This window comes from Natator depressus, chromosome 1, assembly GCF_965152275.1.
Source record: "Natator depressus isolate rNatDep1 chromosome 1, rNatDep2.hap1, whole genome shotgun sequence".
Classification (NCBI taxonomy): domain Eukaryota; kingdom Metazoa; phylum Chordata; order Testudines; family Cheloniidae; genus Natator; species Natator depressus.
The window spans coordinates 214,968,589-214,992,021 of record NC_134234.1 but is presented as its reverse complement, the minus strand read 5'-3'; the positions used below and the strand labels follow the sequence as shown (position 1 = coordinate 214,992,021).

The 23,433-nt window shown below is 48.1% G+C and overlaps 1 protein-coding gene across 1 annotated transcript; it reads left to right on the top strand.

Moving 5' to 3' along the window:
- The first annotated feature begins 12,049 nt into the window (after positions 1-12,049).
- On the top strand, positions 12,050-20,402 carry LOC141984907 (C->U-editing enzyme APOBEC-1-like). The gene is made up of 5 exons (XM_074948445.1): positions 12,050-12,071; positions 13,940-13,967; positions 14,270-14,670; positions 18,060-18,181; positions 20,292-20,402. Exons 1-5 carry the CDS (start codon positions 12,050-12,052, stop codon positions 20,400-20,402), a joined length of 684 nt encoding a protein of 227 aa, XP_074804546.1.
- Positions 20,403-23,433: the final 3,031 nt, after the last annotated feature.

Here is a 23,433-nt window from a genome sequence, read left to right as displayed (position 1 = left end):
GAGTTTTCAAAGATAATGGCCAATGGCTCTGCAATCACATCCACCAATTCCTTTAGCACTCTCGGATGCAACTCGTCCGGCCCCATGGACTTGTGCACGTCCAGCTTTTCTAAATAGTCCCTAACCACCTCTTTCTCCACAGAGGGCTGGCCATCTACTCCCCATGTTGCGATGCCCAGCGCAGCAGTCTGGGAGCTGTCCTTGTTAGTGAAGACAGAGGCAAAAAAAGCATTGAGCACGTTAGCTTTTTCCACATCCTCTGTCACTAGGTTGCCTCCCTCATTCAGTAAGGGGCCCACACTTTCCTTGGCTTTCTTCTTGTTGCCAACATACCTGAAGAAACCCTTCTTGTTACTCTTGACATCTCTTGCTAGCTGCAGCTCCAGGTGCGATTTGGCCCTCCTGATTTCATTCCTACATGCCCGAGCAATATTTTTATACTCTTCCCTGGTCATATGTCCAACCTTCCACTTCTTGTAAGCTTCTTTTTTATGTTTAAGATCCGCTAGGATTTCACCATTAAGCCAAGCTGGTCGACTGCCATATTTACTATTCTTTCGACTCATCGGGATGGTTTGTCCCTGTAACCTCAACAGGGATTCCTTGAAATACAGCCAGCTCTCCTGGACTCCTTTCCCCTTCATGTTAGTCCCCCAGGGGATCCTACCCATCCGCTCCCTGAGGGAGTCAAAGTCCGCTTTCCTGAAGTCCAGGGTCCGTATCCTGCTGCTTACCTTTCTTCCCTGTGTCAGGATCCTGAACTCGACCATGTTACTGTGTTGGTGTGCTTCTGTGTGTGTCACCAGTCCTTGATGTGGTCTTTCAAAGGTTCCCTACTGCCCCCGACTGGCTTTTTCTGTTTGGCCCCTGGCCTTTCTTTAGGCCAGTTGGTCTGCTTCAGCCTCTTTGGGCTGTGTGTCTAGAGACAGCCTGGTACAGCGCTATTACCCCTTCACTGTCCCAGACCTTTCTGCCTCACATCCCTTGCTGAGCTCTCTCCTTTCATAGCAGGCCTTGTTTCCCCTATTGGTCGCAGATGGGAAGAGTTTATTTCTAGCATAGGACAGATTGAGCATTTAAACTGAGATGAAGGATTTGCATATTCAAGGAAATAAGACTGAGTGGCAAGCCCTCTGCAATGCTTTGCTCTCCATTCCCTGCAAATCAAGTTACCAAGAAAGTTATGAGTAGTGGAGAGTAATCCTGCACTGCCCCAAGGAGATGAAATGGATGATCTTTTAGGGCTTTCCCCTTTCTATTAGATGTGATCATATGATACATTTCCTTATGACCGTATTGGGGAGATGCTTTCATTGGTGTTTCTGAGTGATGAGGTTAAAATGTCAACTGCAAAAACTGATATAATTTGTAAAGCAGAAAAAGAAATATTAAGCCATCAAAAAGCAGAATGCGGTAACATCAAACGATACAAGTCATGTCTGACAGAGTGCCCAGTCATGGGAGGTCCTCATTTTCCTCCATGAGATGGAAGGCACCAGCTCTGCCCCTTCTTTCAATTGTGCTTCCTCAGTGTTACAGTGGATAGAGCTTTGGCAACCACCTGGATGAGGATCACAGCCCACAACAGTCAGAGCTAATCATTAATTACACAATTAATATTCAGGTATATCTTTAACAGAATCCTCTCTCCGGGGATTAAAGTAAAAATAACAACAGATAGTTCCTTGGACAACAAAGCCCAAATTCTCAAAGGTATTTAGACAGCTAACTCCCACTGATTTCCATCAGAGTGAAGTGCCCAAATATCTTTGAGAAATTGAGCCTAACTGCATCCCTAGTTATAAAGAGGATTAGATACTTCACTAGAGGCTTAACATACAGGATTAAACTGATTGCCAGAACTGGAGATAAGAATTATTTCCCCTTCCCTAAGGAGTATATCAGATTGTATGTCAGAGGTACATTCTATTTAGCAGCATTGAACATAGGTCATCTGTTAGAACCATGCAACTGATTTATCTGATCACAAAAAGGCAAAGTTGTGGGACCTTTGTTCTTCCTCTCTGTTTCTGCCATCACACAATAGATGACTTTCTAATGATCTTTTCTAATAGGTCACTTGGCTGAAGATGCCATGTAGAGGTGAGAATGACAATTCTATATCCCTAAACCTGACCAATCCCATTAAGGGTTCCAGAAAGAGTGGGGGATGGAAGACTCCAGATAGCCTTCCTCATTCACTTTTATTCCAAATCTGTCTCTCTCTCTCGGTGTCTCTCTCTCTCTCTCTCTGTGGGTCTCCGTCTCTCTCTTTAGTCCCTGGATTTAGCTATGTGGGAAAGGGCTAGTGAAAATGCCATTGGTGGACAGAACATTTTCTCAGTGACTCACTAGACTATTTTTCATGTTTCAGGTGGAAGATACAACCAAAGGTGTATCAAGAAGGTTTATGACCCGAGTGCATGTTCCAGGGTGACCTATCTGCTCCATGAAAACAGCTGGGGCAGCAGCACCAAGATACAGAGAAACTGGTGCCAAAACACCTGCACCCAGCATGCTGAAGTCAACTTCCTGGAACCAGCCTTCAAGGGAAGATCTCTCAGTCCTTGCCCCACTGCTCCATCACCTGGCTCCTCTCCTGGAGGCCTTGCTGGGAATGCTCCCGATCTGTGGTAGAGTTCCTGAAGACATATTTTGAACTTAGAAATGCATGTTGTACGGCTCTTTAGGCATGAAGACAGAAACAACCGTCAAGGTCTTTGTGACCTGGTGATGAATGGAACCACCATTAGAGTCATGGTCTTCTCAGGTAACTGTTCATTTAGTTTCCAAGGAGACTGAAAGAATGAAGTGGTTTGGGGGACTGCACTATGGAGCCTTTCACTTCTATGTCATTGGTTATAACAAGGACATGTCTTTGTAATGAGCAAACATCATTTTCCTCACAGAAACCAGCACTGCACTGGCATTAAGGGTCCCCTGTGTCAGCCTAGATTCACAGAGGTACTCTGAGCATCACAACACCTAACTTTTAGGTTCCTAGAAAATCACAGGAACATACTGTGATTCACCAAGCCTGAGTTAGGCACCTAGGTTTCCTATACAATGAAGAGGAGAGACAGGCACCTTAGTCTGTGATTCCCAAAACCAGCATGTTATGGGGAGAGATGTCTAAGCTAGCCAATGGGGGATGCCAAAGAGGGGGGTCAAGGTGCTATGCCCTGTCCCTCTCTCGGAGATAGGTGCCTAAGTCTGGGCTGCAGGGAAGTGCCTCTCTCTGCTAGTGATTATCAGCTGTGAGCCCTCTCTCGGTGTCTGCGAGAGCTGGGGGAGGGAAGTGAGGAGGCAGAAGCCCACTCAGAACTTTGAGCCCAGTGGTAATACATTAGACAATACATTAACTTCCTCCAGAGGGCCTAGCTCTGACCCAGGTATCTCGTGGTGCCAACTGGCAGAGGGCACAGGGGGGCATAAGGGTGCAAGGAATCCCCTGGGTCTGGTATTTACATCTCAGTTCACCAAAGAATGTCATGTAAGGGTCTCTACTGAGTCACACTGCTCATCATAATCCTTGTGAAATGTATGTGTGACTAATATGGAAGGAGCTGTGTACCGATAAAGGAAGTTATGTTCTTAAAGCCTTGAAGTTAAAGGCAGGTCACCGAGAAGGGCATCTTGTTAGTTTGCTTTAGGCTCTTGAATGTGTGTCATGATTTTATTTGATCTGTAACCCTTTGGTTCCAATATTTCTGCTTCCTATCACTGCAATCTCTGGGCTTTGTTAAATACACGTACCCTTGCTTTCTCTATAACCGAAGCGAAGTGCTGTGTCTACGAGGAACTGTAGTGGCCTATGGGGTAGCTGGTAAGCTGTGCAGCACTGTTCCTTTGGGAATGGCAGATCTGGGAATTCTGTGAGTGTCCAGTGGATCAGGGACTGGGCACTCCAGGGAGATGCTCGGAGGACTCAGCAGTTGGTGTGTACCAATTGCTGACCTGCAGAGGGACAGTGGAGCCCGTCTGAGCTGAGCTGGGACCTGCCCCTGGCAGCCACAGACTGGGATTCCTCATGCTAAGAGACGGTGGTGGTGAGGTGCCTCACAAACCTGGGTACCTCCGGGCAGCATCACACTCGCTCATGTCACCTGCAGATCTCGCGGTGCTTTACAAAGGTAAGTGTCATTACTCTTATTTTACAGATGGGTAAACTGAGTCACAGAGTCATTCATGACCCACAGTGTCACTCAGTTATAGTGGCACAACAGGGATTTCTGATTCCCAGAGTCATATCTTAACCACAACGCAGACTTCCCTTATAGGCTTCCCATCAGCCTTGAAAGAGTTATGCGCCACTGTATACTATGGAGACAAGTGACCTCTGCTGGTGTATAGAGCCATCTGAAGGGTTCCTATACGTACATTACACAGGTTAGGATCTTTTTGGATGAAAGAGTCAAGAGAAATGTACAGTAGTTGTCTCACTGTAGTACAGCAGCTCAGTTTTGCAGACCATTTATGGGTGTGCTGCCCAGCATTGGAGCTCCCTGAAAGCCACCCTCCAAGAAAACTGATAGATTAAATTCCTGGGGATGAAATGTGCTCTTGGTGACCAAAACCAAGTGTCATACAGCACCTGTTCTTCAGCATTGAGATTGGGTGTATTCCTCATTAATGTCCCTATAAATGTCCCTAACTAGCCAGATGTGAATGAAAAAAAATATTTAGGGCACAACTGCTACTTGATTTTCCAAAATTAGCTGAGTATACAACAGAACCCACAAATACACACCTTATTTGCAGAAAATGGAAGCAAGCCTTCTCCACCAGAGGGGCAGATTCAGACATACTGTTTTCTCTTGATGCTTCCCCCGGCATCACTTCTGTCTTCTCGGGGCTGAGCTTTAGCCAGCAGGGCCTCATCCAGACCCCCGTCTCCACTAGATGCTGAGAGAAAGAAGAGACCTCACTGGTCTGATTAAAAAGAAATGTCATGATGAGTTCCAGACACATACTGATGGTGTCATCATCCAAACTGTTTCACGGTCTCTTTTCACAGCCTCACGCTGGACAGAAGGAGTGACAGGATGGAGCCTGGTGGCGGCCCACAGAGAGCTTCTGCAGAGCAAAGGCAACAAACACAAACCTGTGCTGGCTTAGGCTATGTCTACGCTAGCACTTTTGTCGTTAAAATTAGGGACAACTACAGTGCTATGATGATGATGATAGTAATGATAATAATAATAATAATCGTAACAACAACAATAATGATTAATAATGTAATAAACATTAATATGTAATAATTAATTAATAATCATAATAATTTCTCATTGATCATCTCCAAAAATAGGATGGTGAGAGAGGTGGTGATAAATGATGCAATGATCTGCTTAAAGAGCAAGGGCCTAAATATTGCTTTTAAAGAGACCTACAAATACAATGGTAATGATAGATCGATAGATAGATACTGTCATCCTGCCCTCCACCAGAGGGGCATTGACAGTTTCTATCAGTAATGCACACAGCATCTCCCTGTTTCATTTTCAGAAACTGCACATGAAAACTATGGAACAGTAGGTGCTGGTTACATATTTTCAGCACTTAACTGCACTATTCAAGTATATCTCCAATGGACACTACCTGTTTCTTCTAGCTCAGCCAGGACCTGAGTCACTCAGAACACAGGGACAATTTAGGGGAGAGACTCCAAGAAATGTTCAACAGTGTCATGAAGTCACCAGGCACTGACTGGATTGTAGATCAGCCCTGGAAACAGATCACTCAGACCCAGGTGGGGATGTTGGGAAAGGTTTTCTAATATTTCCCTCCAATAGCCTAGTGACCAGGAATCAGTGACCAGTGACTGTGTTGATGTCAGGGACAAGGAACTGGGTTTTTTCCTGGATATTGCTCCCATACCCATTGTCATCCTCCATGATCCACAGAGAAGAGTGTCAAAGGAAACAAGGTTGTGCCTGAAAAAACAAACCACAGGTTTCAAGTAAATTCTTTCGCTTCTCCCACCCATAAGTATCTTTCTGTCACACAAAGAAACCTCCGTAGAGGCTGCTGGACGATCCCTGTCCCAATTATGATGGCAGAGTCTCTGCCCAGTTGCCTAGGCCAACTGACAAGTGCCCTCTGCAGGTTGCTCTTTACACAAGTGCCCTCCATGGTGCCTCCTCTCTGTGTGTTCTGGGGGGTGGGGGAGAATTTCAAGGGCAGTTCTGGGCCTACACTGCCTTACCACGCAGGGAGCAATGCCAGTATTGTGGCAAAGGATATATTTCTTCCCCTGCACTAAATATTGCCTATCTCCCTTCCATTTCTGCCACACCTCTGGGTGCCTGTGGTAACTCCAATTTGTCACTGCGAGCTCAAAGGGCTGTTTCAAGTCGTGAGCAACAAGTACATGTATTTCCAAAATTACTACATTTTATAGTCTAGAGAAACGGGAAATGGAGGGGCCACATTTTAATAACTGTCTCTCTTGATGCCCATTCAGGGATGTGACTCCCACTGTATTAGTCACATGGATTCCTAATGACACAAAGACTTCAGAGTGTTTAACCGCGGAATCAGTTTTTGATAGGAATACTGCTGGAATTCCTTGTGTGAGCTTAGAACTGACGTTTTGCTCTAGAAAGGGAGATGAAGGGTTAAAAGAAGAGGCTCCTGGCTCAGCCCAGAAAAAGAATTTCTTCACACTCCTTTACGAGGAGAGACAACCCCTTCCAGCTTTTTGTGCCTGTGTCTTACTGGGAGAAAGCAGGCATTTCCTAGGAGTTTCTTGGATTAGCCTGAACACTTCATTTAATAAAACAAGCAACTCAAATATCAACAGAGAAGCTATTATTCTCCAAGCCCCATGTAACAGCCAAGTTTGTAACAACCTAACACAACAAGAATACATTAAAATAGTTTCATTAAGCACAATTTTGCATCAGTGCTGAGGTCCATCCCCCACATCACTCAGAGCCTCACCTCCCAGAGCTGAATCACCAATCACTGGCTGGTTTCGCTAATCTCTTAGGGTATGTCTACACTACGGAATAAGGTCGAATTTATAGAAGTCGGTTTTTTAGAAATCGGTTTTATATATTCGAGTGTGTGTGTCCCCACAGAAGTGCATTAAGTGCATTAACTCGGCGGAGTGCTTCCACAGTACCGAGGCTAGAGTCGACTTCTGGAGCGTTGCACTGTGGGTAGCTATCCCACAGTTCCCGCAGTCTCCGCTGCCCATTGGAATTCTGGGTTGAGATCCCAATGCCTGATGGGGCTGAAACATTGTCGCGGGTGGTTCTGGGTACATATCGTCAGTCCCCCCCTTCCCTCCCTCCCTCCGTGAAAGCAAGGGCAAACAATTGTTTCGCGCCTTTTTTCCTGAGTTACCTGTGCGGACGCCATACCACCGCAAGCATGGAGCCCGCTCAGGTAACCGTCACCGTATGTCTCCTGGGTGCTGGCAGACGTGGTACGGCATTGCTACACAGTAGCAGCAACCCATTGCCTTCTGGCAGCAGACGGTGCAGTATGACTGGTACCCGTCCTCGTCATGTCCGAGGTGCTCCTGGCCACGTCGGCTGGGAGCGCCTGGGCAGACATGGGCGCAGGGACTAAATTTTTGGTGACTTGACCAGGTCATTCTCTTTAGTCCTGCAGTCAGTCGTATTGAACCGTCTAATGGTGAGCAGGCAGGCAATACGGATTGCTAGCAGTCGTATTGTACCATCTTCTGCCGGGCAGGCAAGAGATGACGATGGCTAGCAATCGTATTGTACCATCTTCTGCCGGGCAGGCAAGAGATGACGATGGCTAGCAATCGTATTGTACCATCTTCTGCCGGGCAGGCAAGAGATGACGATGGCTAGCAATCGTACTGTGCCATCTTCTGCCAGGCAGGCAAGAGATGAGGATGGCTAGCAGTCGTACTGTGCCATCTTCTGCCGAGCAGCCATGAGATGTGGATGGCTTGCAGTCCTTCTGCACCGTCTGCTGCCAGCCAAAGATGTAAAAGATAGATGGAGTGGATCAAAACAAGAAATAGACCAGATTTGTTTTGTACTCATTTGCCTCCTGCCCTGTCTAGGGGACTCATTCCTCTAGGTCACACTGCAGTCACTCACAGAGAAGGTGCTGCGAGGTAGATCTAGCCATGTATCAATCAGAGGCCAGGCTAACCTCCTTGTTCCAATAAGAACAATAACTTAGGTGCACCATTTCTTATTGGAACCCTCCGTGAAGTCCTGCCTGAACTACTCCTTGATGTAAAGCCACCCCCTTTGTGGATTTTAGCCTCCTGAAGCCAACCCTGTAAGCCGTGTCGTCAGTCGCCCCTCCCTCCGTCAGAGCAACGGCAGACAATCATTCCGCGCCTTTTTTCTGTGCGGATGCCATACCAAGGCAAGCATGGAGTCCGCTCAGCTCACTTTGGCAATTAGGAGCACATTAAACACCACACGCATTATCCAGCAGTATATGCAGCACCAGAACCTGGCAAAGCGCTACCGGGCGAGGAGGCGACGTCAGCGCGGTCACGTGAGTGATCAGGACATGGACACAGATTTCTCTGAAAGCATGGGCCCTGCCAATGCATGCATAATGGTGCTAATGGGGCAGGTTCATGCTGTGGAATGCCGATTCTGGGCTCAGGAAACAAGCACAGACTGGTGGGACCGCATAGTGTTGCAGGTCTGGGACGATTCCCAGTGGCTGCGAAACTTTCGCATGCGTAAGGGCACTTTCATGGAACTTTGTGACTTGCTTTCCCCTGCCCTGAAGCGCATGAATACCAAGATGAGAGCAGCCCTCACAGTTGAGAAACGAGTGGCGATAGCCCTGTGGAAGCTTGCAACGCCAGACAGCTACCGGTCAGTTGGGAATCAATTTGGAGTGGGCAAATCTACTGTGGGGGCTGCTGTGATGCAAGTAGCCCACGCAATCAAAGATCTGCTGATATCAAGGGTAGTGACCTTGGGAAATGTGCAGGTCATAGTGGATGGCTTTGCTGCAATGGGATTCCCTAACTGTGGTGGGGCCATAGACGGAACCCATATCCCTATCTTGGCACCGGAGCACCAAGCCGGCGAGTACATAAACCGCAAGGGGTACTTTTCAATAGTGCTGCAAGCTCTGGTGGATCACAAGGGACGTTTCACCAACATCAACGTGGGATGGCCGGGAAAGGTACATGACGCTCGCATCTTCAGGAACTCTGGTCTGTTTCAAAAGCTTCAAGAAGGGACTTTATTCCCAGACCAGAAAATAACTGTTGGTGATGTTGAAATGCCTATATGTATCCTTGGGGACCCAGCCTACCCCTTAATGCCATGGCTCATGAAGCCGTACACAGGCAGCCTGGACAGCAGTCAGGAGCTGTTCAACTACAGGCTGAGCAAGTGCAGAATGGTGGTAGAATGTGCATTTGGACGTTTAAAGGCGCGCTGGCGCAGTTTACTGACTCGGTTAGACCTCAGCGAAACCAATATTCCCACTGTTATTACTGCTTGCTGTGTGCTCCACAATATCTGTGAGAGTAAGGGGGAGACGTTTATGGCGGGGTGGGAGGTTGAGGCAAATCGCCTGGCTGCTGGTTATGCGCAGCCAGACACCAGGGCGGTTAGAAGAGCACAGGAGGGTGCGGTACGCATCAGAGAGGCTTTGAAAACCAGTTTCATGACTGGCCAGGCTACGGTGTGAAAGTTCTGTTTGTTTCTCCTTGATGAAACCCCCCGCCCCTTAGTTCACTCTACTTCCTTGTAAGCTAACCACCCTCCCCTCCTCCCTTTGATCACCTCTTGCAGAGGCAATAAAGTCATTGTTGCTTCACATTCATGCATTCTTTATTCATTCATCACACAAATAGGGGGATGACTACCAAGGTAGCCCAGGAGGGGTGGTGGAGGAGGAAAGGAAAATGCCACACAGCACTTTAAAAGTTTACAACTTTAAAATTTATTGAATGACAGCCCTCTTTTTTTGGGGCAATCCTCTGTGGTGGAGTGGCTGGTTGGCCGGTGGCCCCCCCACCGCGTTCTTGGGCGTCTGGGTGTGGAGGCTATGGAACTTGGGGAGGAGGGCGGTTGGTTACACAGGGGCTGTAGTGGCAGTCTGTGCTCCAGCTGCCTTTGCTGCAGCTCAACCATACACTGGAGCATACTGGTTTGGTCCTCCAGCAGCCTCAGCATTGAATCCTGCCTCCTCTCATCACGCTGTCGCCACATTCAAGCTTCAGCCCTCTCTTCAGCCCGCCACTTACTCTCTTCAGCCCGCCACTTACTCTCTTCAGCCCGCCACCTCTCCTCCTGGTCATTTTGTGCTTTCCTGCAGACTGACATTATTTGCCTCCACGCATTCGTCTGTGCTCTGTCAGTGTGGGAGGACAGCATGAGCTCGGAGAACATTTCATCTCGAGTGCGTTTTTTTTTCTTTCTAATCTTCACTAGCCTCTGGGAAGGAGAAGATCCTGTGATCATTGAAACACATGCAGCTGGTGGAGAAAAGAAAAGGGACAGCGGTATTTAAAAAGACACATTTTATAAAACACTGGCTACACTCTTTCAGGGTAAACCTTGCTGTTAACATTACATACATAGCACATGTGCTTTCGTTACAAGGTCGCATTTTGCCTCCCCCCACCGCGTGGCTACCCCCTCAACCCTCCCCCCTCCCTGTGGCTAACAGCGGGGAACATTTCTGTTCAGCCGCAGGCAAACAGCCCAGCAGGAATGGGCTCCTCTGAGTGTCCCCTGAAGAAAAGCACCCTATTTCAACCAGGTGACCATGGATTATATCTCACTCTCCTGAGGATAACACATGAACGGATGTTGCTTGAACGCCAGCAAACATACACTGCAATGCTTTGTTGTACAATGATTCCCGAGTACGTGTTACTGGCCTGGAGTGGTATAGTGTCCTACCATGAAGGACGCAATAAGTCTGCCCTCCCCAGAAACCTTTTGCAAAGGCTTTGGGAGTATATCCAGGAGAGCCGCGAATGCCAGGGCAGAGTAATCCTTTCACATGCTTGCTTTTAAACCATGTATAGTATTTTAAAAGGTACACTCACCGGAGGTGCCTTCTCCGCCTGCTGGGTCCAGGAGGCAGCCTTGGGTGAGTTCAGGGGGTACTGGCTCCAGGTCCAGGGTGAGAAACAGTTCCTGGCTGTCGGGAAAACCGGTTTCTCCGCTTGCTTGCTGTGAGCTATCTACAACCTCCTTCTCATCATCATCTTCTTCGTCCCCAAAACCTGCTTCCGTATTGCCTCCATCTCCATTGAAGGAGTCAAACAACACGGCTGGGGTAGTGGTGGCTGAACCCCCTAAAATGGCATGCAGCTCATCATAGAAGCGGCATGTTTGGGGCTCTGACCCGGAGCGGCCGTTCGCCTCTCTGGTTTTCTGGTAGGCTTGCCTCAGCTCCTTCAGTTTCACGCGGCACTGCTTCGGGTCCCTGTTATGGCCTCTGTCCTTCATGCCCTGGGAGATCTTGACAAAGGTTTTGGCATTTCAAAAACTGGAACGGAGTTCTGATAGCACGGATTCCTCTCCCCATACAGCGATCAGATCCCGTACCTCCCGTTCGGTCCATGCTGGAGCTCTTTTGCGATTCTGAGACTCCATCATGGTCACCTCTGCTGATGAGCTCTGCATGGTCACCTGCAGCTTGCCACGCTGGCCAAACAGGAAATGAGATTCAAAAGTTCGCGGTTCTTTTCCTGTCTACCTGGCCAGTGCATCTGAGTTGAGAGTGCTGTCCAGAGCGGTCAAAATGGAGCACTCTGGGATAGCTCCCGGAGGCCAATACCGTCGAATTGTGTCCACAGTACCCCAAATTCGACCCGGCAAGGCCGATTTAAGCGCTAATCTGCTTGTCAGGGGTGGAGTAAGGAAATCGATTTTAAGAGCCCTTTAAGTCGAAATAAAGGGCTTCATCGTGTGGACGGGTGCAGGTTTACATCGATTTAATGCTGCTAAATTCGACCTAAAGTCCTAGTGTAGACCAGGGCTTAGGTTTCTTCTTCTCAGGAATAGAAACTCAAAAGTGCAATAGTAACACAAGATAGCCTCGGAGGCTATTGGGAGAGAAAGCCATGGCTGCTGGCTGGAATGGAGGTAAAGATGGAGCAGTTGTGCATATGTCTGTGTACAGGTTTGCAAGTATATACATATATCTGTGCATTTGTGTTTTTATGTCTATACAGTATATGTGTACATTTATGTGTGTTCATGCCTATATGAATTTAGGGGCATATATATGTATGTGCATCTGTATAGCTGTTGATCTATCTATATAAGATATGTCTATTTAATACTTATTTCTGGTTTGTTTAGCTCTCTGAGTGTATTTATAAACATATAGTGTTTTTAGTTACTAACCTGTCAGTAAAGACAGACAAAATCACTGACAGTAAAATGGTTTTCTTACATCAGTACTAAACAGGTATTTCTTACAAAGACAAAAGGTGAGAGAATACAATAGAGCAGAGGCACTCTAGGTTCCAAGTTATAGCAGATAGACATACTGGTTTTATCAGAGGTAAAGCAATGGTTTTTCTTTGTAATTAGTACATCCCATGGGGTCCATCTTTCCTCAGACAGGTCTGATTTTTGTGTGTGTCTACACATATATGTTTGGTTTCAGAGTAGCAGCCGTGTTAGTCTGTATTCGCAAAAAGAAAAGGAGGATTTGTGGCACCTTAGAGACTAACCAATTTGTTAGTACTCCTTTTCTTTTTACATATATGTTTGTGTCTGTCTGTCTGGGTTTACCTATATTAAAAAAACCTGCACCAGTGTCACTAAATAGTGATATTGGTGCAAAACCCCCACTCCGGTCTCTGCTCATAGGCGTACCTTATGGCCCTAATCCAAAGTCCATCGACGTCAAGGGGAGGCTTTTCACAGTTTCAGTGGGCTTTGGATCAGGCCCGAGCTGAGTGTGTGTCTGTGCATGGCTGAGCATGTTTCGAAATTCTCTGTGGGCCCCTGTGTGGGCAGTCAGATTTGAGTTGAAAATGTAAAGTGTCCTGAAACCAGCGCACAAAGAAACTGCTGATCAAGGAATTTTAATGACACGGGTTTTGTTTTGTTTTTAAATGTTAACTCCCGATGATTAGGAGGAAATGAACATTTTCAGTGTCTCCTAGATTTTTAAATATTTGTTCTCAATGGTCCTGAGCCCTGTTTATCTAGTTTTGCTTTCCAGGTTCTCAGTGCAAATAACAAGGGACTCTTATTTTTTTTCCAGAATAGAAATAACCTGAATATATATCCTGAAAAATCTCCAGTTAAAAAAAATTAAATTAATAATGATTATTAATTTTATATTCAAATACCTATATGGGACAATCCACATTTAAAATAAAAAGAAAGGAAATAACAGTTCATTAAATATTGGTAGGGTCTTACACTTATAAATGGGAACAGCTGGCCTGAGTCTGATTGATTTTAATGAGCTATGCACATGTACTAGATATAATAATAATTAATAATAATTTGGGCAGAGGGATAGCTCAGTGGTTTGAGCATTGGCCTGCTAAACCCAGGGTTGTGAGTTCAATCCTTAAGGGAGTCATTTAAGGATCTGGGGCAAAAATTGGGGATTGGTCCTGCTTTGAGTCAGTGGGTTAGACTAGATAACCTCCTGAGGTCCCTTCCAACCCTGAGATTCTATGAATGTGTAATAATTATTATTTCACTGTTCCATGGCAAGAAATGGGCATTCTCCCCCCAACATACATGGTTAAATTAATGGCCATATATGGGGCCAGGAAGAACCTTTCTCACCCCCACTCTCCTCAGGACACTGCACCTTACCAGGGAGTTTCTTTCTTAAGCAGTATTGTATAGGAACTGTCCATTGAGAATGAACAATTGTAGGCCATGTGGTCTTGGGGAGGAGGCATTGGAGGGACCTCAGTTTGTCTGCCTTCCCTATGTCTCTCTCTGTGCACCAGGTGACTCTATTCTCTTTCCCACAGATCATGTATCCAGAGGCATCAGGCAGGGGTGAGAATGAAAGCACCATACCCACATTTTCCCAAGATTACAGGCAAAGTGGGAGCTGGAAAGAGTTAGATCTCCTTCCCCGCTCATCAATGTGATACCAGATTTAACTCTCCTTTTTCCCTGCCTCTGTCTCTTTTCCCCCATTGCTCTCTCTGTGTCTCCCTCTATCCTTCTGTGAGTTCCCCTTTCCATCTGTCTCTCCCTCTACTCCATTGCTCTCACTTTGAACTTTTTTTTGACTAGCAAGCTCTTAGTGATAAAGCTGCAGTCAGTGAATCCTGGGGATCTCTTTCATGTTTCAGGGGGAAGATATCCCAGGAGGCATTTATGGAGAATTATGACTCAAGTGTCCTTCCCAATGAGACTTACCTGCTCTATGAAATAAAATGGAGCAGTAGCAAAAGGTCCTGGCAGAACTGTTGCCATAACACCCTCTCAGAGCATGCTGAAATCTACTTCCTGGAAGATGTCTTTAAAAAGCAAAGATCTGATCCTTCTGACCACTGCTCCATCACCTGGTACATGTCCTGGAGTCCCTGTGGAGACTGCTGCAGGGCAATCAGGGGTTTCCTGACGGAACAGCCTAATGTGAACCTAGTTATTTATGTAGCACGGATCTACTTGCACAAAGAGGAAAACAATCGTCAGGGTCTACGGAGCCTGATGAATATCGGAGTGTCCATCCGAGTCATGGACCTCCCAGGTAATGACTCATGGAGTTACAGGGGCTGGATGGGATAGAGATGGGACATGGGGCATTTTCCCTCTAGATCACTAGTTCCAATTCAGCCCTGGTCACAGATGGCTCCACTGAGGTTGTTGAATGGACTATGGAATCTTTTCCCTTCTAGGTCAGTGGCTCCAAGTCTTGGGGGGATAGTGCAGTGGGATACAGAGCTTTTCCCCTTTAGGTCTCTGGTTTCAGACTTGAGTGTCAGTGATCGAAATGCACTGGCTGACAGCCATTTTTTGACCTATGTGAAATGTGCTGGTGTTTGCAGTCCAGTTCCTAGCAGTACAGATAAAAATCACTAAAATCTCCATCCCTGCTGGCACTTGCTGATCCCCTTGTCTCAGCAGAGAGGCTGAGGCATAAATGAGCCATGAAGAGTCAAGGCCCCTTTTCCTGCTAGGGGCGGGAACTCAGAGCTGAGGCACACTGGTGAGCCGTGTGTGTGGGTGAAGCTGGTATGACACTGCCACTGTCTCTAGGGTTCTAGTCAGGGAATAAACAGAGAACACCAGCCTCCTTCCCGGCGCAGTCCATCTCCCATCTTTCACTTTCATTTGAGAACACAGTATTGTATTTAAATGTAAAGGGGATGTCTTTGCAGCTTTTTTCTAATCTACCCCCAGAGTAAAATCAGCTCACCCACGGAGAGTGTCCTGCTGCTGCTACTAATCATGAAGAAATAGATGATATTTTACTCTCCCCTCAATACATAAATGACTTGTCCCAGGTAAATAAGTGAATGAAATGTTGCAAGGCTGGTTTAATGAGACCTTCCCTGGACAGAAAGATGGAAAAGTCCTTTAGAACATGAGGCCCAAGTGCTGTAGTCTCCTCAGCTGGTCCAGCCTAAGGGTGACCTAGCAGAAGCATTCTGCACGGTACCGGGTTTACCATGGTGCCATGGCACCAGGCCCAGGCTCCAAAGGGGCCCCAGCCCGCTCTGCTTGGGCTGCGGTAAGGCCCCGCCAGCTCTTCTCCACCCCCTGCCCACTGCTCTCTCCTGCGGGGGCAGAAGCTTGGTCCTCCTGGCTCCTGGGGCTCCTGCTACAGGGCAGGCTCTGACCACACCCACCGCCAGCCAAGCTCCTCCCTCCCCCACCTCTTCCCTCAAGTGCACCGCGTTTCCACCCCTCCCCCCCCAGCGCTTCCCCTGCTGCTGAACAGCTGTTTGCCGGTGCAAGGGAGGGGGAGGAGTGGGGCCGTAGCGCACTCGGGGGAGGAGGCGGAGAAGAGGCAGGGGCGCGGAGGGGCCCTGGGGAAGGGGGTGGAATCAGGGCAGGGCGGAGCAAAGGCAGGGCCCCGGCACTCCCCTACACATACTCCCCCACAGCCTGCTGCCGTGAGCCGCTCAGGGCAGGGAACTGGGAGCACCCCCACAAACCCAGCCCATACCCTCAGCCCTCTGCCCTGACTCCTGCACCCCCCTCACACACTCCCAGCCATGACTCCTGCACCCCCTCATACAACCCCAGCCACCTGACCTCCCTGACTCCTGCAACCCCCCCACCCCTGCCCTCCACACAGCCCTCAGCCCCCTGCCCTCCCTGACTACTGCACCCCCCCATCCCCACCCCAACCTTCTGTCCCAACCCTGAGCCCCCTCCCTCACCCTAACTCCTAGCCAGACCGTGCACCCCACCCCCAGCCCGCTCCTGCACCCTAACTCCCTCCCAGACCCAGCACCCCCAGCCCTGAGCCCCCTCCCGCACCCTAAGTCCTGGCCAGACCCCGCACCCCAATGTTTTTTTACATTATTTTTTATAAAGCGCTCTCATCCAAAGAACTTTACAATAGTTAGCTAACGGTACAAACAATATTTGGAAAGATCATTAAGTGGTCTGCCAAGATCCCCAGCAATTTTCAAGTGGCCTGTGGAAAAATAAGTTAGACTACAAAAACAATCAAGGTACCTCACTTTATTTTCATTTACTTGCTATTACTTATAGGAGGAGGATGAAGAAAAAAGAATGAAAAACGGGGGCAGGGAGGAGATAAGAGAGAATGTCCTTTTTCTTGGCTGGGTCCCAAGGAGGGGCCCCAAAAATGAAGCTGAGCACAGGGCCCCACTAACTCTAAATCCCCCACTGAGGCTGACCTGTCCCCCACAGCTCCCCACACTGCAGCCAGAGGCTGACCCCCCCACTCCCTGAGTTCTGCATGCTGCTGCCAGGACAGGGGCTGACACCCTCCCCACACAACTGCCAGGGGCTGGGGCTGGCCCCTAACCCCTTCCCCCAGATCCATTCTGGCTGGGGTTGACCCCCCAAGTCCTGCTGCCTGACACCTCTTGTCACCACCACCCTCACACACATTTCTCCACGCCCCTCTAGGGACTTTTTTGGGCATTTGTTCAATTGCTCTTGCCAAAGCAAACGGGATAAATGCCCGTTTTTGTCAAAAAAGTCAGGATGGCCAGGACATAGCTTAAAAAGGGAACTGCCCCGGCCAAACGGGGACGTATGGTCACCCTATCTCCGGGCAAGTGAGTCCTGAGGGAGTCTGGCCAGGGCGGGGGCAGACCCTGACCTGGCTAATCACGCCAGTCCCGAAAGGCCGGAGTGATTCCCCACCCTGGCACTGGACCGGCCCCGGCCGTGCTGCCAGCTCAGCCTGGCAGATGCTGTCACCTTCCAGCAGGGCCGGTGAGTGTGGCCAGGGGGCAGGGTGTGAGGCAGTGGGTCTCTGGAGGTGTATGGGGGGGGCTGCTGGCCAGTTGGGGGTCTGTTGGGGGGCGGTGGGGAAGGTCTGTGTGTAGGGATACTGGGCAGAGGGGGGTCTGAGTAGGGTGCTGTGTAGTTGTGGTGGTGGGCTGTGGGGAAGTGCATTGGGCAGTAGTGGTGTGGCTGTGTGGGGGGGGTGCTGGGCAGGGGTGCTGGTGTGCAGGCCACTGTGATTTGTGGTGAAGGGTCTGTGTGGGAGGCTGCTGGGGATAGCAGGTCCAGGGGATGCTGGGCATAGGCAGTCAGGGGCTGTGTGGCACGGCATGGGCCCACCCCCAAGGGGAAGGGGCACGCTGGCAGCACAGGGCTGGGCAGGCCAGTGTGCGCCTGGCAACTGCCGGTTTGTGTACAGTGCCCTTGCACTGGGCTAGGTGGAGCGGGGCTGGCCCCACCATGCTAAGCCCCATTGCTCCTGGCTGGCCCCTTGCTCTGGAGACCGACCTCCCCACTCCATGCTCCTTTGCCTCCATGGGGGCCAACAGATATGTTTGGCGCCAGGCCCACAAAAGGTTAATCCGGCCCTGATTATTTCTGCATGGCTCAAATTAGTCTTGCTCCCTTGAGATTGACTGACCTTTGTGTATACTGAGTCCACTGATACCTCCTTCGCCACATGACTGATTTGTTCCATTTTCCCAGTTTATAGCTACTGTTGGAAAACATTTGTCGATGATGAGGACAAGTATAAAGATGATTATTGGCCCAGGCACTTCGCTCCATGGATAATGCTATATTCTCTCGAACTCCAGTCCATCCTTCAGGTCAGTAGAACTGTAGGGAGGGGGATACTGCATGCTGAAATGATCCATAGTCACATGCAGAACCGTGTCTGAGGGGAACAGTTCCTTGACCTCCTTGGAAAGCTCAGTGATTCCAAGAGCTGAGCTGTAACACACGGTGACTCCCACATGAGCTCATGGGGACACTAAAAGTTTCTTGGAAAACTCTCAGCACCTGAGGAGATCAAAGGGCTGGTTGGTTGGAGGAGAAAAAAGGCTCTTCACACCTTGGTGGATTTTAAACACCTCTGTGGTTTGCTTTACTGCAAAACAGCATACATGTAAACAGTGTCCTGTCCCTTTCAGGGACAAAAACAACAGGGTTTTTCCTCAGCCCAAGTACAAAGCGAGTTCTAGAGCATGGCTAGACAAGTTCCAGACAGAGAAACCCCCCAGTTCTTCTCTTCCCTTACATCCCGTCCTCGATCTAGAGACCCTTCTTCCTGACCCTCCCTTGCAGCCACAGCTTCCAACTCTGCACCGCACATCCTTCTCTCAGGGCCCATCGACACTTGCAAAACTGTTGTCAGCGCTCCATCCCCCAACCAGAGCTTTCCTTGCCAATGTCTGGATGGGGTTCACAGGCGCCGACACCGTGGGTGCTCCGCGGTTGGAGCACCCATGGGGAAAAATTCATGGGTGCTCTGCACCCACCGGCAGCCAATCTCCCCACCCTGCCCCACCTCGCCCCACCTCACCTCCTCTGCCTCCGCCTCCTCCCCTGAGCGCGCCGCGTCCCTGCTCCTCCACCTACCTCCCAGTGCTTGCTGTCACCAAACAGCTGTAGCAAGCTAAGGGGGGAGGAGCGGGAACGTGGTGCGCTCAGGGGAGGAGGCAGGGAAGAGGTGGGGCCGGGGCGGGGGATTTGGGGAAGGAGTCGAATAGGGGCAGGGAGCGGGCAGAGACTTTGGGGAAGGGGTTGGAATGGGGGTGGGAGGGGGTGGGGTAGGGGTGGAGTCGGGATGGGGCTGGGGGCAGAGGGGGGTCGACTACCCACCGGTGCCAGTAGAATTCGGCACCTATGATGCGGTTTATATATTCCCTCCCAGTAACAGGGCCACTGAATGTTTCTTGAACTCCCCTGAAGTCTCTCCCCTTTCCAAATCACCCATGTCGCAGGGTGATCTGTAACACACAGTCAGGGCGTGAAGGGAAGAGCTGGCCAATAAATGATATTTCCATCCCATGGGAAATTCCAAGATGTGTTTTCAGTCTGCATTGGAACAAACCCGAGACCTTTTCAGTTTTTGTGTGAAAACCACAAGGAGGTGGAAGAGAGTGAGCGAGAGCACCCTCCCGAGAGTAGCCACCAGCCCGGTGTGGAGGGCACTCACACACTCCTCTGCGATACCCAGGCTATGTCTACACTACAAGTGATGCAGTGGCGGTATTGCAAATACGTCGCTGTAGCTCTGTAGCATAGACACTATGGTGACGGAAGAGGGGTTTCTGTGGCTGTGGTAAATTTACCCCCTCGAGAGGCAGTAGCTATGTTGTTTCAAGTATAAAGGGGGATAGTTTCACTTGAGCACATCACACATGTTATGAAATTTTTCACAGTTTTAGGTGTAATCTCGGCCTTAGGTTCAAATCCCCGATCCTGAATGAGACATAGCACGGACTTGAACCTGAGTACCTCATATCCCAGGGGAATGTCTAAACCAACAGGCCATTGGTTATTCTGGGGTGGGGTCGTGGTCTCCCTCTCCAGCCCCATCCCTCCCCCCCTTTTTTTTTCTTTTCCCAAGGTGGTCCTGAGAGACTTTCCCAACAAAAGTTTCTTCACAACCGATATGTTTCCACAAAATGTTTTGGATTTGACGAATCAGCATTTTCTAATGAAAAACCGTTTAGCTGGAATACTCCCAACCAGATCTAAAGATGAGTCCCTGTGACCACGAAACATGCCTGAGAACCCCTTTGTAATTTGCCCTGGTTCTGAATGAGATTTGAAGCAATGAATATTATAGGTGATTGCAGTTACAGGGAGTTCCTCCCTGTCCATTAAATCCCAGAGTGAGTCTAGAGTACAAATGTTAAGCTGCCAACCTCCCGAAAAGAAATTAACTTCAGCTGTTGCTTTTCTCACCAGAACATTCCCTCTTGCTTAGAGATTTCAACAGATGAGAACCAGACTCCAATTTTCAGCCTATGTGTAGAAGATGAGGAACAGAAAAGAGCACTCACATCAGCCAATCCCTGATAGCCGCCAGTATCCTGGCCTGGGCAGCCAACCAGTCTCTGGAAGTGCCAGGCCATCATGGGGGAGGAATGTTGATAGGACACTAGGATGTTTAATCATTCCAATTTGATTTAGTTACTCATAGCCATTTCCTTCCCATTAGTTCAGCTTGTAGCCTTTTGAAAAGTGAATCATGTTTAAATGTTTAATGTTGTACAGTGACTGGGTCATGTTAACACCTGTGACTCAGTGTACAGGTTTATTCCATCACAGTTAACACAAGAGTATCTTGCTTATTCTGCAGCCAATGCTGTTTCACCAAATGAACATAACGCTATATGGTTTGCTTTGTGTAATGCAGTTTATAAGGAACTAACTCATTATTTATTTACATATATAGCGATCTTAGAGAGGATTTATTCTCTTGGGTTATTTGTTTGAATTATTTTTCTCTTGGTAGATTTCTAGGTTTTACTTTCTCTGTCTTTTGTCAACTTAATATTTGAATAAAATATCTATAATCGAAGGAAGCACTGCCTTTGTTTGTCTGTTCATTTTCAAAACGTAATTCATGTGGCACTGCTTAATAAATCCTAATTGGTGCTAACATAAGAATGGTCCAATGTATGACATCACAAACTGTTCTAAGAGTTCATTAAGTGGGAGGAGGAAGAGACTGGTGATCACTCTTAAAATGAACTGACATTCCAAACTTTAGCTTTTCAAGCCCATAATTTTCCTCTAGGCCCTCACCTGGTCCTCATACTCCCTATATTGCCTTTCTTTGCAAGATCATAGAAGGCTGCTCTCATCCCACATCATCACATAAATGCAGACTTTAACATGCATTTATACAGAGAAGACACAGCACTGGGCAAGGACAGCAAATCCTTGCAGAGAATTTTCCCTGCTATTGTAAACCTAGGCTCTTCGACCAGACAGATGCTGTGTTTAGGGAGCTCCCAGTTATTCCATTCCTGGCCTCTCCCAGCAGAAGGTGATGTGGAGAAAAGAACAGGAGGCCCAGAGCAACTCCGTTTCCAGCTGTTGCAGCTACAGGTGCTGTAGGGCCTGGTGTTTTGAAATGCATTTGCCAAGGAAGCTATGGCTGAAAAACAAACTACAAGATCCAAGTGAAACTTTTCCCTTCTCTATATGTCTGTGTGTGCCTCTCCTCATCTCTTCAATTCCCCACAATGTCTCTCTCTATTACACACACAAACATACACACAATGAAACCTCCCTTGAGGTTTAGGGGAGATTCTCCCATCCCTTACTAGAGATCATCAAAGCTCCACACACTTTTTAGTGCAGTTGACCAGTTCCCTCTATGTGTCTGAGATGCCTCGTATGGTGTCCCTATATCGAAGTCTGAGATATGTCTCACTTCACCTCCCTTACGTCCCAGGTAACACATGGAGCAGAAAGGAGGAAGTGCCCTTTGAGCCTGACACTTCAGTGACCAGGAATAGGAACTGAAAGAACAACATTTAATAAACAGTCCAAAAGGCTGGAGAGATAGCCAAAAGAACTCAGGGCTTCTGACACAGGTAGATAACAATGTGTGTGTGTGTGTGTGTGTGTGTGTGTGTGTGTGTGTGTGTGTGTGAGAGAGAGAGACAGAGAGATTATGCATGTGTTACTGGGTGAGTGTACTTCTGTGCATGTGTGTGTTTATATACAATGGTGTTTACAGTTGCATGTGTGTTTGTATTTGCTGCATAGGGTTATAGCAGTGAGTGTGTTTCTGGTTGTATAGTTGAGTGCACCTCTCCATGTGCTTGTGTATGAAATACAAATATGCATAGGGTGACGGGTTAGGGATGCCACCTGATGTACTGGGATTTCACTGAGCCCGCCTGCTTCACTAGCCTGGGCTCCCTCTTCCTGTTTTGCTGAATCAGGCTCTCCGGCTTCTGGCAGCACACACACACACAGGTAGGGATGCACCAGCTATAGAATCACACAGAGTCTGTAAACAGCTGTCTATGAGAAGGCTCAGCTAGGAAATTGCCCAGCACCCAAGTGCAGGTTCCCTCTGGAAAGTACACCCAAAATAATATTGTCTTGTGCTGTAGAGAAATCTATACAACGTAAGCTCATAAATTCGCCCCCTCCCTCAATGTGGAGAAAGGTATCATCAGAAACTTCTTGCACAACTTCTTGTGCCCCCCCCCAGTTAGAAATTGCACAAACTGGGTTTAATAATAAACAAAACCAAGTTTATTAACTATAAAAGGCAGATTTTAAGTGATTATAAGGGATAGCAAACAGAACAAAGCAGATTACCAAGCCAATAAAACAAAACACGCATACTAAGCTTAAGATCTTAAAGAGACTGGTTTCAAGAAGTAAGTTCTCACCCTAAATGTTGTTTTAGACAAGTTGCAGAGTTTCTGTAGCTTAGAGTTCCAGTTATTTCTCTTTACAGACTAGACTCCTGTCTTAGTCTGGACTCAGCCCTTGCCTTTCCCACCCCAGAGTTCCTTTGTCTCTTCAGGTACTTTCAGCAGACTTTCTTCTTGGGCAGGAAGGCAATGGAGAAGAGTTTGCCTGTTTGCCTTACTCCTCAGCCTTAAATAAAATTTACATAAGGTGGGAATCTTTTGTTTCTAGTCTTGACCTCTCATTCCTTTTAGTGGAAAATTACTAGAAGTCCAAGATGGGGTTTAGTACCAGGTGAGAGGACCACCTGACCTAGTAGTGTCACAGCTACATCCCAGGACTCTCAGGAAGGAGAGAGATTAGTATCTTCAAAGTCTTATTGTTTCTTCCTAATGGCCCATCAAAGCTGATGGCCTGTTGTCTGGTGGGTGTCTCTCAAATACACACACTGTTGTAATTGTTACATAGTCAATATTCCTAACTTTAGATACAGAAATGATACATGTGTAATGCTGACAAACCCTGGTCATCAGTGGGCGGGATCGAACCTGGGGCCTCTAGAGCTTAAAGCATAAGCCTCTACCGCATGAGCTAAAACCCAACTGCCTCTTAGCTAAGAGCAGACTCATTTTATCTCTCTCTCTCTAAGTGGTCTCAGTGCCACTAG